At 39.2% G+C, this 18091-nt stretch overlaps 1 protein-coding gene across 1 annotated transcript; it reads right to left on the minus strand.

Moving 5' to 3' along the window:
- Positions 1-10029: 10029 nt before the first annotated feature.
- LOC115801183 (protocadherin 8) lies at positions 10030-13644 on the minus strand. Its single transcript, XM_030758926.1, has 4 exons — positions 11207-13644; positions 11002-11072; positions 10615-10748; positions 10030-10462 (listed from the first exon to the last, which is right to left on the minus strand). The coding sequence occupies exons 1-4, from the start codon at positions 13568-13570 to the stop codon at positions 10131-10133; spliced, it is 2901 nt and encodes a 966-aa protein (XP_030614786.1). The 5' UTR covers positions 13571-13644; the 3' UTR covers positions 10030-10130.
- Between the last annotated feature and the right edge of the window lie 4447 nt (positions 13645-18091).

An 18091-nucleotide genomic window follows, 5' to 3' on the forward strand; every position in this document is an offset into this window, starting at 1 on the left:
ATCTTTTTCCCACTGGCAAAAGCCTTTGTGCTAAGCTAATCTAACTTCCACCTGGCTTCAGATCCGCTCTTAGAGCACAGACATCAGTGGCGTGCGTGTTCACATTCAACTCCTGCAAAGAAATAAAGCATTTTTTTCTCTTTTATTCTATTTTTTTCTAACTTCTGTTTATTTAGTGAGACGTTAGAGGTGCGCAGGCTCAGAATAACTTACAAAGATATATAAATGTTTAAATCTATTTGTATCTGTTTCCACAAACACAGAACTCAGTATCAAAGAGTGAGTTTGAATCCTGTCACAGAAGAGCCATATATTATCAAGATAAATATAACATGTGTGCTACTTTATTTTTGGGGTCTCTGTCTAAATTTCACTGATCCGAATCTAGTGCACAGTCTCAGGAAGGTTGTGCCAGATGTCTCATCTCACTCTTAGCTCAAGTGTCCCACATACAGTGTGAGAGAATTGCTGGTTACACTGCTCTTAGGACTGGCAGAGAAGCAGCAGGTTAGAAAAGAAAAAGAAAAAAAAACACCTCCCGGGAGAAATGATTCAGGGTATTGGAGAGCCACAGAGGTGAATAAAGTGAATGCAATTTCAAAGGGGAAATAATGAAGGTCATGGTGTTTGATATTCCTATGCTGGCCACGAAAATAACTTGGTTGATGATGGAATCAATCACACCTAAATGGCAATGAATGTTAATGAAGATATGTTTAGTTGCTTTTTTTTTTTTAATTAATAAATTTTTTTTCTTGCATTTTGAATAAATAGCGTTAACATCAAGCCCAGACATTGCTCCACTGCTTCAGACAGAATGAAGTGTCGTTATCGGCAGCAGTACCGGGTGATATCAGCTGACTGAAGCAATAATATTTGAAATGTGACGGGTGTTTCTTTTTTTTTCTCTCTTTTTTTTTTATGCCATTCTTCTCTTGTGTTTTTGTTGAGATGAGTGAACACAAGGTCAAAATGGAGTTTATCCTCTGATATCACCTGCCAGTCCAGACAAGAGAAATGCTCACTCAAGGTGACATTACTTTGGTGTCTGTACTCAGCGTGCCACTACATCTTTCATTTCCTGTGAGCTAAAATTTACAAGTTATCCTTTGACAGGAGGAGTAAACATCTCTAATATGACCCAGGCTGTGATCTTCCTCGGTAAACAAAAGAAAACCTGCCTCAGCCTCTGTGATCTCTGAGAATCCAAAAGAAAACAATAAACAAACCGCCTTTTTGTTTTTTAAATATTTTGACTATGAGCCTAAAGCCCTTGAAAAATGAATCTTAAGGATTCAAATTCAGCATACAACACTGCAGTGCATTTATTATAAGATTAGTGATTTTGACAGTGACTACATTTTGTATTCTGTGTGGAATTAAGGTGAGAGCCGTGGAACGAACAGCGCTTACATAATTAGATTGATAATAGATAGCTACAATAGGGGAGTGATTTGGAAAAGCTCATAATATTTTCTCATTCTTTCTACTGTGGCACTTCATCTTAGGCTTGGAAAGTTATTTAGTATGCAATGGATCAATCACCATCCTCAAAAAGTCATTTAAATTAACTTCTTGGGCAGATATCTATCCTGCAAAGTGGCCGACAGAGGCAAGGGACTATCAGAAAATTAAAAGAAGCATAACACTTTTTAGTGTGAAATTGAAATGGAACAAAACTGTGCAACGCACAAACATCCCAAAATGCTCACTGACAGGCTGTCATTTTTTTTTTTTTTATCTTTGGATGGTTTTTTTTTCTTTTCACAAATCTAAACAATGAAGAGTAGCATTTTTTTCTTATATTCACAGCTCATCATCCTGTCCCTCACAACACACACAGCCTTTTTATTGACAACTGGACTAGCAGTTTGTGTCCTAGCATGCCACTAATATGGTAGTCGTCAAAACCATGACAGCTAAATTCATTTTTCAGTTGAAACACTGTCCAACTTATTAAAACTTAATAGAACTGAGGGTAAAACCCCTGCACTAAGTCTCTCCCAGTCTCTCCTTTTAAATTAAGAGGAATCCAAAGTGAATGTTTGATTCTCACTAAATAAAAATAAGCCAATCTGTGTGCAGTGCATGTCTAATTGCAGATGAAGCATCAAATTAAAATGTCAGGGACTGGTTGGAGAAGCAGAGGCTGCCGAGCCTTAGTGTTTAAATTTATGTTTGAGATTATGCCATTTTCAAGGAAGGTGTAATTTGTGCAGCAGTATTACCAGAGCAACACCATGTTATTAGTTTCGACAATTCTCAGTCATGTTAATGTCGGGAAGGAAGGAAGACTGCGTGCCACCTAGTGGGATGTGAATAACCCATATATCTCTCCACCAATTAGTATTAGGCTGTACTGTAAAGTGACAGGAAACTAATTCATAAATACTGTAGCAACATGAAAGAGGAGGGAAGCCATCCGCAAAAGAAAAATAAACTGTCAGTTCCATACAGATTGGGGAACATCAACGGAGCCTTTCCAATTACTTCAAGGTTAACTGTGAACCAATAACTTCAGGGAACCGAAGAAACAAAACATTGTTAGCTAATTATAAGCAAGTCATTTAGACTGATTGATGCAACATATTATTCTGTCGTCTCCCTCTCACTCTCGCTCTCTCTCTCCTAATTTTCTCTCCCATATAGCAGCGAATAGTATAAAAGCTGTGTTTCCTTTGGCAGCTGTCTCCATGACGGCCCACACTGACACAATGAATGAGACACTCTCCCTGCTCAGCAGTAAACCACAATCAACTGGTGAACAACTGGCACAGATTTATCATCATCAGCACAGGACCAAAGCTCGATGTGTGAGCAGAATCAGTCTGCAGATACAGAACTGTAGGCAGGGCCATTACTGTTAAAGATAGAGGTCAGCCACACAGTTACTGAGGTGGCAAAGAAGCAGTCAAGCCCATGTATGCGTCTATTTATTCAGAAATAAACTAATTGAATATGCCTATGGTTGGTTAGGTAAAAACACTGTGCTTGCATGGACACAATATAACACCACTCTGTTTGGTAATGCTGTGATCATTGTTTTCTTAAAAATGCATAACAGCTCATCCAGAATACAAGTCGAATTGGGATTTAAATGTATGTTTTAAATTATTATTACTATGAATATTCTCTGTAATGGTCATTAGCCGGCTCCACTCTATTTCTTAATCCGTGAATAATAATTACAGTCGAGGCAAAAAGAAAGAAAATGGAATATAAACGCATTTCTATATTGCGTGTAATTTTGATCTTTTTTGGTTCTGTTTGAGATAAAGATAAAAGAGCAGAATATGGATTGCATGGTACTGGATCACTCTTAGATGTGCTCCAGTTTGAAATGAGCACTCAGTGATCTGATTGCAGAAGCCCCTCAAAATGTACTCATCCTTTTGTTTGTTCATCAGACTTGAATGCAACACATTCTTAGCCTCCAGATGATGCCACGTTGGACTGACAGATTTAAATCACTGGAAGCTCTTAACAGAATTATGTAAACAGGAGTGTAATGCCGAAAAATCCCAAGCTATACAATGAAAAAAACATGAAATAGCAGTGGGAAAGTAAAAGTACTGACACATTAATGCTACACCGCGTGATGTTACCACTGAACACAGGCTCGGTGTGAGACTAGAACTCCATTAAAAGCGGATGTTTTGTAAAAGCATAGCAAGAGCTCATGGATTACACTGCCCTGCTTTTTAAGAGAAGCATTTTCTACTTTCAGTGAACCTGTCACAATACAATAGATGAAACACACTTTTTTATTTTATTATTGAAATATTTTTTGAGACTTCATTTTAACACGATTGCTGTATATAAATCTGTGGCCCACAAGTGTAAATGATGTTTGGGCAGGCTATAATTTCTTGAGGTTCCATAGCATGATGATTCCCCCTAGTGGTATAAGAACCAAAATAGAACAGGCAGATCCTGGCACTGTTATTTAGTTCTGCCATAGGCTACATACAGTGCAGTTAATTAATCAGGTTGTAAAATTGGGAGGGTCTGTGTAAGATAACTTCATCTATGTGCACTCAGTTTCACCCCAGTTTGACTGAAATTCTACACAAAACCAAAACATATAATAGATGGTGGCTGACCAATTTGTATACCGTTTGTCCTGACACAGCCAGTTTTTCTTTAAATTCTATAACAAAATAAGCTCAAAAAAATTTTTTTAGTTCCTATTGTGAATATTAATACACTTGAGATACAACTAGAGTAACAATATTAAATCAATAATGACTGATGAGGGAGCCAAAATGAGTTGATGGCCTCAGTATTATATTATATAGCAATATTTCCTTTGAAATGTGTTCTTTATGTTAAATCTATGACAAATATCTGACTGCAGGGATAAAAAAAAAAAAAAAAAAATCCAACAGAAATGATCAAAACGATGGCATCAAATCACAGAATACAACATTGTTTATTTTTTGTAAACTTTAGGTAATATCATGTTTTAGTGCACAGTTCCTCTGAACCTATGATGTAATTTGTCAAATGAAGCAGTACCTAAAAAAAGTACTTACCAATTTCTGCTAACAAATTGGGGATTTTAGCAGAAATGATAAACCAGTTATATTCTAAGTATTTTTTACGTACGTGATATCAGCATGGAAGCGTACTGCTAAAGACAGCCACCCAGTTTACAACATCCTGCAGCAGCTTTTCATAGTTACCATGACATATCAAAGGAAATATGTCATTATAAGTTGTTGTGGCACCATATGCTGCTGTAACAACTTCATTGCACCTCAGCATTGACTTGATTGACAGCACTCTATGCAGTCCTGTGAAAAACTCAGTGCACCTTTATTGCTTCCATAGGAATTAAGAGGGTAAGTAGCAGCCAGGTACTGCTGATTAAATGCACTCAATTGACTGATCATCAGCAAGTGTGCACACATCTATAAAAGCCAAGCATGGTCTGGAGCATTCAGGTGTGTGTTAACAAATAACACAATCCTGCAATTAGAAAAATTGTAACAAACCCAAGAGCTACATCTCACACTCTGCAGGCCTCAGTTAGAATGTTAAAAGTTAATCACAGTACAATTAGAAAAAGACTGAACAAATATGGGTTGTTTGGAAATGTTGCCAGGAGAAATCTTCTCTCTAAAAAGAACATGGCAGCACGGCTTAGGTGTACAAAATTGAATCTGAACAAACCACAAGACTTCTGGAACAATCTTCTTTGGACAAACAAGACCAAAGTGCATTTGTTTGGTCATAATGCACAGCACCACCAAAACATGGCATATCAGCATAAACTCATATCAACTGTCAAGCACAGTGGTGGAAGGGTGATAATGTGGGCTCATTTTGCAGCCACAGGACCTGGACACCCATGACGACCATGAACTCTTCTATACACTAAAGTATTCTAGAGTCAAATGTGAGGCCATGTGTCCGACAGCTAAAGCTTGGCTGAAATTGGGTCATGAACCAGCGCAATGATCCCAAGCACAGAAGCAAATCTACAACAGTATAGCTGAAAAAGAAAAGAGTCAAGTTGTGATGGCCCAGTCAAAATCCAGACCTCAACCTGACTGAAATGCTGTGGCAGGACCTTAAGAGAGCTGTGAATAAATGAATGCCCCCAAACCTCAATGAACTGAAGTGACATTGTAAAGAAGAGTGGGACACAATCCCTTCACAATGATGTATGAGACTAATAAAGTCACACAGAAAACGATTACTTCAAGTTATTTCTGCTAAGCGTCTTTCTACAAGCTACTGAATCATGGGGTGTACTTAGTTTTCCAGAGGAGTGCATGGAGTGTCTGTGAAAACGTTCTTTTTCACATGACCAGAAACAGGATCCATAAATATGCACTGAATTGGATTTTGGTTTTTATTTTAGCTGTCTTAAAATTATTGCAATTGCATTTTCTCTCAATTAAATTATAGATTGACAAAACTAGCACACAACTTGCAAACAATTTATAATTAAAAGCTTTTTAAAAAATCTATAAACCTTTGTACATTTCTTTACAACAACAAGCAATTTCCCAAAACACTTATAATTGCAAGACTTCTCTTTTAGCATAGAGTTCAGGGGAATGAAAAAGTAGCCAGACATTTTGAGCCCTAAGAATAATCAAAAAACAGTATTTCATAAGGTTATGATACAAATATTAAACAATACAGTCTGGAACTGAAAGAACACCTTGTATTAATTAAGGCTGAGGTGCAAAGAAATGAGTGCAGGAATGGCAGCGGTGCAGCTGAAGGCAGCACACTGTGATCAGTTGTTACAGTGTGAGTCTTTGGCACTGGGTACTGAACATTATTGGTTGTAATCCAGGCAAGAGACCTAATCCACACCTGAGCAAATTTTTTGCTTTTCAAGGCACAAGCATAAGCAATCAATGATTAAACGGACAAGGAAAGAGCCAGTAGGCTAACTGTCCTTGTTTTGGGAATTCTAGGTTAAGGTAATTGTTCCACATTTCTGATAAATATACCTCATGTCATTTTCTTGTTGCAGGTTACATAAAAGGTTAGTTGTGCCACCCTCATATCTGTCCATTCAATAATAACCTGAAGCCAGTTCCCAATCAGCTTAACCTCACGCCAAGACAAGACATGGGGAAACAGCAATCCTGGCGCTGTCCAATTTTAACAGCAGCCACCTTCCACAGCAACAAAATAAACAAGAATAAAACAATCCACAACCATCCATGTGAAGAGGTATTTATTGTACAGGTGCAAATACAGTTATCAGAGAATCTATCAGCTATTGTCTGATGATTTGCCCCTGGGGGGTTGAAATGGAGCCAGTAAGCTATCCTAATAAGGGATAACCTGATATTCAGGGCAGTACTTCCTGTTCCCAAACACTACAGTATTTGCTGTCCAACTATTGATACTGAATAAAAAAAGACAATAAAAAGCTAAACTGTCAAAAACATAGCTGATGGGTTCTAGATTTCATTTCAGCCTAAGTATTCCTCTTTTTCTTTCCACATAGACATGCATGCAAATGAAGCCAACTCAAAAATGACTGTGAAGCATTACTTGGACTACAAAGTGACTACAGATGGAAACCAGAACGGGTCTGGTATGAAAAATCTTGTCCCTTGCATACATTGCTTGCATATTCACGTGCAGATATCTGTTTAAAGCGATTACAATTACAGTGACCTTTAGCAGTCTGGTTGCCTTGCAACCAAAGACAAAAGGCTGAAACAGTTTCTCCTAGTTTTAACCCCTTGTGCTAAGCCAAGAATTGCCGGATAAAGGCCACGTGTCAGCATGCACTGGTCAGGCAATAAATCTGTTCTGCTATGCGTTGCTGTAGTTTTGTTAAGCTAAGCTAAACTAAGTCAAGCTTTCAAACTGAAATCAAAATCTCAATAATCATAATAAAAAAAATCATATTTTTTTATTCACTGTCACATTCACAGGCATTTACTTAACACTGAAGTAAAACGCCTTAGTCAAGGGCTAACTTATAAATGATGCAGATGACATGTCAGTAGTAAATGAACATAAACACAACTTTTGCTTCTAGAAAACTGTCAAGTGGAGAACAAATGGCGTTATTTTTTTTCACACCAGTTTCACTATTCAAAGCATCCAAAAGTCAATACCCACACTTGGCAGTTCAGACAAAGATGAAGATGAGGTGTGAGACGTACAAAACATTGCATTCTGGGATCGGCCTGGAGCACAAAATGACAGTGACTCAAAGAGCTCCATCTGTACATGCTGGGTACACTGGGGAATTGTGTCTCAAAGTTTAAATGCTAAGAGGCCATAACAGCATAATCACAGTCACACGGTTAGCTATTTGTCAAAAATAAACTACAGGTGCCGAGGCTAGAAACGACGTGTGCAGATCTGACTCATTTGTCCGTGGACTACTGATGAGCTGAGAACCAGATCTAAAACACTTGCGTTCTACTACTGTGAGGAGATTTCAAATGCACTGTGAGAGTTGCTGCAGGACATTAATGGGAAATCCATTTGGAAATAAATGAACATGGTGCCTGCTAACAATGGCTTTTTCTGACAGACACACAATTTATAACAAACTGTGTTTATGAATGTACCTTGTGGCATAAATTGTCAGGTCAGTGCACAACTTATTTGACCTACAAGGAGCATATAAAGCAGTGACGGAGGGAGCCATATTGTATTGACTGATAAATGCATTTTCCTTCTGTGTACAATTGGATATCTGTCAGACCAGTACACATCACTGGGGGCACAAATATGACCTTCTTTTTAATTGTTTGCCTTTTGTTCTGCGTGGCCTTGAATAACTTAGTCATTTCCAGACTGGGTGACTTTGCAGAATAGAACATTCAATAAAAAAGGTGGACATGACAGATTAAATATGGAATAAGGTTTGAACACTGTCGTTTATTCACGAGGCATATTGAGGTGATGTGTGAGAACTGTTCAGTGCTTTAGGTGTTATGTAAAAGACATCCAATCCACTCTATTCCAGCTTTTATCACAGCTATCAAAAACTAAAAAAGCAGGTATTTATGCTTATGCAAATGAGCTCTGCCCTTAGCCCCCGCTTCCTGCAGATGAACAGAAAACAGGAAAAAAAAGTAATGGCTCAATCTGTCATCAAATTCCACTGAGACCTCTTTTTCTGCAGCATTTTCACAACTATTTATTTCCTCTTAAGTAATGTCCCTTAAATGGCTGTTATGTAACTTGCAACAGCATCAACTCTTGTCTCATTTGCCTTCATAAATCAAACGCTTATTTGAATCGACCTTTAAAATAATGAGGACAGAATATTGTGACAAATTTGTACATGAGCAGATGAAAATCAGCAGGTATTGAATACTGTTTTAAATGCACACTTCCAGCTACCCTTTTAGTAACACAGCTCAGAAGGAAATTTTGAAAATGTTTCTGAAAAGCAGTATTAAAACTGGCTTACGCTTTTGAAATTATTGATGAAAACTCATGCACTTCCCCGTGGACGTGGTCCCTTGATTAAAAGATGTATTTAATTTATTGTTTTCCTGCATAATTTAGGTATAGACTTTCTGGCTTCTTGCAACTGTTCTGGTTTTGCACTTGTATGATGCTGTTATGGTGCTTTTGGAAAGACAAGCAGTAAAAACAATGCAGCTTTAAGACTGAAAATAAAGTCAAGTTTGGCTGTTTGTGGGCCTTATGGACAACTAGCAAATAGAATTCTGTGTATTTGGCTTTTAAAAATCATCAGTGTTTCATCAATTTGTGACCTGAGGCAGTTTGCACTTCCACTAAATATTTCTGGTTGAATAAAAGTTAATAGTAGTAACGAGTTCTGAAAATGTAATAGTAGCTAGGCAAGGACATGTTTTATCAGTGTCAGAGGACAAGTTGCATGAGAAAACTGCATGTCACTTGTATATTTTTGTGCCATTTTCTGAATAAATGTACATGAACTTATATACAAGGGCTGAGCATTTGTCCCTCACAGCAATGACAGGCAAGAATTTGTCAAGCACAATAATGCCTGTTGTTCTGTATTGTGTACAGTGATGTGAACTATTTCAAAGTGCAAAAAGCCGGTGTGACAGCACCCAGCATGAGTTTGTAGGAATTATGGTTCGCACTTTATTTTCCACTTGAGTACCAGCTCTACTCTCTCATCTGCATGCAAGAAACTCCATGGAGCAACCTAGGAGTCTTCAAAGCCAGTCTCCCAGGTAATGCAGCAGCATCAGGTTTTACATCTGATCATATCTGACTGGAGTTTTGATCATGTTGATTCAAACTGGAGGAACAGTTCTGTGTGTTTACAAATTCAGGCTGGGGTTGTTGTTGGCAAGGGGATACCACCTCATCTTCAAAAGGTAATATTGCTCAATTAAAAATGATTCATTGGCAGTATTTCATTATGTTAGTCATATCACCACATTTTAGAAAAAATGTTGACTGAATTATATTTTTCAGTATTTCAATCACACTTTTATTGGAAAAAGAATCAGCATTGTGCCGAGTACAATATATGGAAATTCAAGAATGTCAAATGAAAAAAAAAACATGCAATCACATGAAAATGTATTTTCTGTGACAAATATGTACACGTAATAATTAACCACATATGGAGAACATAGGAAATATTTACATCTTGAAACAGTTTGCAAAAAGAATATATTTTTTTAAAAGATAGTTGCAACTTCTGATGCTGTAGCAACAGTCACAGTGTTTGGACTCTGCTTGTGGACTCCACCAGCAGCCTCATGTTGTTGCTGAGGGTAGTAGCAAGGAAGGGTTCTGGTCCTGGAGAAAGTCTGCATACTGCTCCAGGACTTGGGCTGACTTGTGCCATAAGACGAGTCCTTCCAAGACTGGGGGCAGCCATGAGGATTGTTGAAGACAGGCACTGGGGAGAAGCCTATTGTGTATGCGTTGTCTCTGGGGACTCGGAAGCTCTGTGGTTGTATTGCACAGTAGGTGCCTTGGCAATCCTCTGATAAGCCGTGAGCTACATCTGAAATAGAAGTGATATGAATGAAAAAAGGATAACAGTGAGCATTTGTAGATGCAAATTTTACATATATTTTACCATAAATTATTATTTCAGTATTTCAGGTTGAATGTTTGCTTTGTCAAAAATTTCAAAACATATACAGGAAAACGCACTTTTTAGCCTTGGCTGGAAGGTTCTGAAGTTCTTTTTGACTCCATCGCCACTGATATCAGAGTCACTGTCATTGAAGTCACTGTCCCCTTTACCACTGTCCTTCACGCTCAGCTGGTCAGTGTTGCTCATGCCACTGCAAATGCAATCAGCAGATACAGTATGAGCCACAAGTGCATCACATTAGCTTGATTATTGATGTCTTTTTTTTCACATACAGGGCACGCGACTTTGTTGCCCAGCTAACCTCAATTTGCATAAATGCCACAAGCAACTTGTATGTTTGGTGCATGTGAAGAACTCCTTTTTAAAGTAACGCTTTTTAGTTAGATTTCACTGTTTGTAAAGCATATCCTATCTGAGAAAAGACATTCATTTAGTTGTCTTACCTCACTTGCAAGCAGTATTTGTCACCTTGCCACACAGATGTTGGTTGGAAATGCTTGGAGGGCAGGAACATCTGAGAGAACAAAGTGACAAGAGAGAGCTTAGTTTCCATTTCTGGCACACAGATCAAAGCAGCACTAGGAAACATCATATAAAAATATAACGGAAAAATAAAACAGAAAAAAATGCTAAATGTAGTTGACTCACCTTCGTCTCTGAGTCCCTGCTCCTCTCCTCATACAGGCAGGAATCATCAAGAGACAAAGAAGTCCTCTCATGGAAGAAGCCTCCTTGACCTGTGTAAATGTTTGGTTCTGTTGAACTAAGCATGGGCAGGGGCCTGCCATCAAACAGGCTCTGACACACTTCTCTCTTGGCACCGTGGCTTCTCCCCCCACGTCTGAGTTTACATGTCACAGCAACAACCACTATTGCAATCAGCAACAATGCACAACCCCCACTGAGCATAATGATGATAATTAGTGAGCCATCAACGCCGGAGCTTTCTTCGTCACTTGACCGCAGCACAATGACAACTTGGTCTTCAGAGGGCTCTGTATCTGAGACGACAAACCTAATAGTGGCACCGCTAGAGAGTGGGGACCTGGCATTGTCACTCACTGCAATTTTCATTTCCAGCACGTCCCCAATTTCAGCTGTCAGCCATTGTTTTAAACCAATCTCTCCAGTGTCTTTGTTCATTGTGAAAAGCTTTGGATCACCTTGTACAATTTGGTAAGAGAGCTCTCCGTTCACTCCATCATCCTCATCTTCAGCTGTTACACGAAGGGCAAGATAGCCAGGAGGTGCATTAAAGGGCAAAGGAATATCAGCAGAGTCATTCACAAGGACAGGGAAGGTGAAATATGGATAGTTGTCATTTTGATCCACAACTCTTATCCTGATTGTTGATGTGCTTGACAGAGTGGGGGAACCTTTGTCTTCTGCTTGGATGACCAGCTCAATCTGCTCAAGTGTCTCATAATCAAAAGACCTTAAAGTATATAAAGACCCTGAGAGTGAATCCACAGAAACATAAGTGGACACTAGAGAGCCATCTGGTACCTCTGCATCAATGAGTTTGTATGAGACTTTGGCATTCTTTCCAATATCAGGATCTCGAGCAACAACAGTGGTCACATATGAGCCTGGAATGTTATTTTCCAGGACTGAAACTTCATAAAGTGGCTTACTGAATAGAGGAGGGTTGTCATTCTCATCTGTTACACGGATACTGTACTGCCTGATGGTTTTGAAAGGTGGGCTTCCCAGGTCTTCTGCAACCACAGTCAAGTTATACTCTGGTATTTTCTCTCTGTCTAAAGTAGTGGTAGTAACAATCATGAAAGTGTCTCCATATGCCTGCTGGAGGGTGAAATGCTCGTGCTCGAGCAGACTGACGCGCACGTACCCATTAGAGCCAGAGTCTCTATCCGAGGTGCTGATCAGAGCCACGAAACTCTCTGCAGCTGCAGCTTCTGTGATATAGGCGACTCCATCACTGCTGGAGGTCATCGGTTTGATGCTGATTTCTGGTGCATTGTCGTTCACGTCCACGATATCTATCACAACTTTGCAGGTGGAGGGGACCGAGTTCGCGCCTAAGTCAGACGCTTTGATGTTCAGTTCATATGACCTCCTCTTCTCAAAATCAACAAGCGCCTTCAGGGTCACGTCACCGGAGTAAGGGTCGAGGTGGAAAAGGCGCGCGGCTTCTAATGACAGCCCGTCGGAGAACGCGTACATAACTTCACCGTTAATGCCGTCATCGGGGTCAAACGCATGCACCCTGAGAACACGGTGACCTACCGGAGAGTCTTCATTCAGCTCAACTTTCAGAGAGCTGTGCTCAAACGTCGGGCTGTTGTCATTAAAGTCCAACACTTTGATATTTACTGTCATTGATCCGGACTTTGCAGGCACTCCTCCGTCAGATGCAGTGACTTCAATTGTGTAGGAGTCTTCCACCTCCCTGTCGAGCTCCCTCACCAGCACCAGTTCAGCAAACTTCACCCCATCCTCCCGATCGCGCATTTCAATAGAGAAATGACTGGAGGCGGAAATGTTGTAGCTCTGGATATAGTTTTCACCCACATCCTGGTCGAGGGCGATCTGCAGTGGGAATCTTGAGTCCAGTGGGACATTTTCCACTATCTCCAGAGTTGTTTCGTTGCGAGGAAAATGAGGAGAGTGGTCGTTAATGTCTTTCACCTCTATCTCCACGTGAATGAGTTGAAACTTTTCCCTGGAGAAGGCCACGATGTCGAAGGTGATGAAGCAACGGGGAGACCTGGGGCAGAGCTGCTCTCGATCAATTATTTCTGCAACACTTAGAAGTCCGTCATTCTCCCTCATGTGAATCACAGAAGAGTTATTCTCTTGCATGAAGCGGAATGAAGTGTCAGGATCATCAGCTGGATCAATCTTTAAATCTTGAGACAAATGACCTATTTCCGTCCCCGGTGCGTCCTCTTCATAGGTGAAATATCTTGTAGTTGTACACTGAGCAGTATTTGAAAATAAAACAAGTATCACGCACAGCCCAGCTGCTGCAGTCTGGCAAATTGTCATATTGAGGGTCTAGTATATGCTGCCACCCTCCAAAAAAAGTCATAAATGTGCAAGCAATCCGCCACTTGTGCTGTGTCAGGTTGAATCACAACTGGGATCAACCCTGACTTTGCTGGGGGACTATAAGCCCCGGTATATGCAAATAGGCTGCTCAATCGACCAATGGCCTTCTAGTCCTGCACCAAAAGGAAAACGTTTGTCACTTATGTTCACTGTTTGTGGTGCAAATGGTTCATTAAATAAGCCGACTGTGGCGCTTTATGCGAGCTGATAAGGTTGTTTTCTAAATAAATCTGCACAGGGCCATTAATTAACCAACAAAATTACTTGGAGGACTGCATATAATAGGACCGCATGCCACCAGAGGAAGTTTAAAGTTAACAACTTAGAATAATTGATGTAGAATAACTGACTAGTTTGTCACCTATCAAGAGGATATTATGCAAAAGCTGAAGTGCAAAGATATAAAAACATCCAAAGGAAAAACGACACGTCAATGAAATTATACATTGGCGATAACTGCTGGAACACAGGCTTATGACATAAGAAAATATACTGAGCATGATTGGCAGTCTAAGTGCAGTTTTGCTTTGCTGGAGTGCTGTTTTTTAAATTGTGAGGAATAAATGTAGTGATAGAAGAAATTCAAGCTGTTTGAAGTAAAAATGCCACAATGCCAGAAAAAAAAATACACATTGCACAAGTAAGAAGCACATACATTAAGTAAAAAAAAAAAAAAAAAAAAAAAAGTGGTGCAGAATGATTGCCTTCTATATGTTTTCTTATAAACATTTTATTACTGCAGTATTACTGTGGATGTTTTAACACTGAGAAGTATTTTAATGTTGTGGAGGTGGTATTATTTTGAACACACTTATACCTACTGGGTCTTTAATAATGCATTAGTACATACTTATGACTAAGATTATCATATGGGTATGACTGTCAATTAACTGCGGTGCAGTAAAAAAATGTTTTGTATTTCCCTCTCAACTAAGTAGAAGCATGATATGGGGTGAAAACAAAATATATATACAAGTAGCTGAACACAATAGTGAGTTAATGTATTTAGTTATTTCCAGACCATCTTTAAAAGCAGGAGAAAATGCAAATTAGGAACCTGGAAAGATCTAATAATGGAGGGTCCCATGTCTAATGACATTCATTTATATTCATTTTCCCCCATATTAAAATCACATAGTGCTCATATTCTGACATTTAAGCTTAATAACACTCCATACATATTTATTTTTGCAGTTTCTTTCTCTCTCCAAATTATATTTATTTGTGTAGATATTGCAAATAAACAGTACGCATAAGGAAAAGCATGTATATTTTTTTCTATTCTTTTATTTGGCTGAGCGTCTGCAGATGTCTCATCTGTTCAAATAGTGGAAGAGAAATTTCAGCGTAACGCTGCTGAGAAAACCCACAAAGCCAGACAAGTGTCATTTGATTAGTGCTGTGTTTTGGACACCCACAATGTTAATTACACATAGAATATCACTGTAACTCTGTGTTAGACGAAAAACCTGCCAGTATAATCAAGACCATCTGTATTGTAATAAACACCCAGTCGCACTTAATTTACCCTTTTCAACAATGGTTCTATAACAGGAACTGTGTAAGTCTGAAAAATAAAGAAGTCAGAAAGGACTGCATTGATTCCCAATCATACCCCCCCCCCCCCCCCCCCACACACACACACACACACACATACACACATACACACACACAGACACTTGCAGACACACACACACCAGCAACAGCTCTCACAGTGATAACAAAAGAGCATGAGTCAACCAGGCCTTTGTCAACCATATGGGTGATTAGCTTCTGCTGATTAAAAGGCGTCTATTACCCTTCAAAGGGCTCTTGACGCCTTACAAAAGTTTGGGTTAAATCTGTCTGAGCCCCCCCCAAGAGGGCACATACTGAAAGGTGCAAAAAAGCACACAATAAAGACCCACAGAGACCAGAGATACTTGTCAGTGAGAGGTGATAAGGAGCTCTGAGCTGCCATAGTTAGAGTGTTATACAAGCCCAATTTTGCTTGCTAAATGTGAAAATTGATTTTTTTTTTTTCTTTCAAATAACGGTGCCTGCTGTTCTTGGCAAGAAAACCAGGCAGCATTAACAAAAAAACAATAACAAAATGTTCCAACACTTTGTAGCAGAGTAGGCTAATTTATAATGTATGGCACTGAAAGCTGCACTATATCCATATTGAACTTGGAACGTGTCTCAGTCAGATCACATTACAACAGAAATGGATGCTTAGAACTTGCCCTCCAATACACAACGCATCGAGTCAACAAGTGGGTTTTCCTATATGCTGAGGCCTGTTTACTGTCACAAATCATTACATCAAGTGGTATTTTGGGCTAAACGCCAAGACAATGCAAATCTAACCTAAATGGTTAATCTTACAAGTGCAGCAGCATTGCATCACCACTCGTGCTACTCAGCACTAAGTGAGAAATGTTATAATGTGGAGTTAAACATAAAAATTAAATGTAGCCTCTATATCTACTCATTTTTGGTGATTTGTTATTTGTTGTGCATCTCTATTTTCACCCTTTATTAACAACAAGATCATGCTGAACATATGAACACTGAGCCAGCGGGGGCTCAAACATAAGATACTTTTCAGCCATTACCAGACACACAAAGCGTTCAGCACAATGGCCCCATGCTGGCTGGGTGTTAAAATCCAGGATTTTATGGCTATGAGGAGTCAGAAGGTAATACAGAATTATCAGGCAAATTAGTTGTTTGCCTCTAAGAGGATTATGCTTTAATCTTATCAAATGTCTCACACACTTACCACTCTGTGCTGCAATAGATTCAAGGTAACAACTGAGCAGCTGTTGATAAAATATTTTAGTTAGTACAGGCATAGTGATTAAAAGAGCAGCTCTACAGGTTGTGATGATCTGTTCATTTACGATTTTCTTCAGGTATCCTACAGTGTGAATGAGCTACCCGGCTCAATAAGAAACTTCACCCACTCATGTCCCGGGTGTTTTTTTCTGATCAATACATCATTACAAGGTCACCAGAGGTCTAGCCACAAACAAAGCCTGGCTAACACAGGAGTGATACTTGTTTGCCATTTAAGTCAGGTGATTAATGCAGATCACGGCTTGATTAAGATGTGTGTGGTGACAGTAAGAACATTACAGCAGATTAATGGCTTTTGCCATCTGTTCTCTCACTGAGGTGATTTTAATTAATGGTAAGAATATTGTTAATCTTGCCATAGCAGTGAGCACCACATTAATCACAATGATGGTCAGAAATCAATCTGATTGCCAGACAGTCTGTAACATCACATGAAAGCCATTTGAAGACTGCATCTTGGCCACCTCGCACACCTCTAGGTATGGAGGCAGGAAAGGCATTTGGTGACATGGGGAGCAGTAATCCTGGCATATGCCACTGGGAACAAATGTCTCAAAAGCCCACCTTTTGGAAAACAGCCACAGTATCACCCACAGCTAAATCATTCAGCCAATATTTTCCTCAGGTTTTCAATATAAAGCTGAGAGATATGTAAAATATTTAATAAGGCTGCAGTTTATATGTTTGTGTTTGCTATAGTGTCTAATTTTGCCACTGTCGCTGATGTTACTGTGTGTGGATTTTTTTCTTAACAATTGTGGTTTGACTGCAAAAGTCACCTGCAGAAATATAGAAAATAAACGAAGAGCCATGGAAATACAGGTATGTGTATGGATAAACTACAAAACTGACACTTAGTAGGAAACACAAATGAGCTATTATGCGTGAAACTAAAGCATGACACAGAATAAAAAACACTAATCAGCTTGGTTTCCTTTGTTGATCTGGCTCGAATTCATGACAACACTTTGTGTTGTATTTTACATAATTGAATAAAATGACAGTTGTGTCATGCTAATTTTGTAACCACCAGGCGTTGAATATTGTCACAGACACTGCATGTACTCTAGCTTAGATAATTTACATTAATTAAAAGTTTTTATACTGACTTTTAAATTCTTGTATGGAATGTGAAAACAATCATATCATCCCTTCCTTCCTCTAATACTGATTCACATCTGAAAGAACCAGCTCTGTGAAGCTAGACTATAGACAAAAGCTGTTCTCTGGTATGTTTAACCACCTGTAAATGTCCTGGCATCAGGTTGTTTAAATATTTACTCTGCTACTAAGCACCTCAGTGGAGTCTTCATTGATTTGTATTCATGACAGAGTTTTTTAAAATTTAGATAGGCACAGACTTTTTGCTATGGCTAGAAACTCATCCAACCATTTTCAGGCCAGCCCCTTATCAGTTCCCTCATCTCACTTTAACCTTAGGTGCTCTAATAAACTGGGGGTATACATGTCAGTACCCTGGTCGTGAGGGTCATGTAGAAGGTTTAATCTCAGCCATTTGGGCTGTCTGAAAGGCAGATAAAATAAGATTATCCTGTGCTTGCTTGTGGCCCTTGGTGAGACGAGAGGGTGGAAGTATGTGAGCAGCAGCTGCAGAGG

Source organism: Archocentrus centrarchus, chromosome 21 (genome assembly GCF_007364275.1).
Source record: "Archocentrus centrarchus isolate MPI-CPG fArcCen1 chromosome 21, fArcCen1, whole genome shotgun sequence".
Lineage (NCBI taxonomy): Eukaryota > Metazoa > Chordata > Actinopteri > Cichliformes > Cichlidae > Archocentrus > Archocentrus centrarchus.

Bases quoted from the DNA above. Each gene is read 5' to 3' on its own strand.
- LOC115801183 (XM_030758926.1), bottom strand. From the start codon at position 13,570: ATGACAATTTGCCAGACTGCAGCAGCTGGGCTGTGCGTGATACTTGTT. The intron at 11,073-11,206 runs GTGAGTCAACTA...TTGTTCTCTCAG, and splicing joins GCAGGGACTCAGAGACGAAG to ATGTTCCTGCCCTCCAAGCA. The intron at 10,749-11,001 runs GTAAGACAACTA...TTGCATTTGCAG, and splicing joins AAATACTGCTTGCAAGTGAG to TGGCATGAGCAACACTGACC.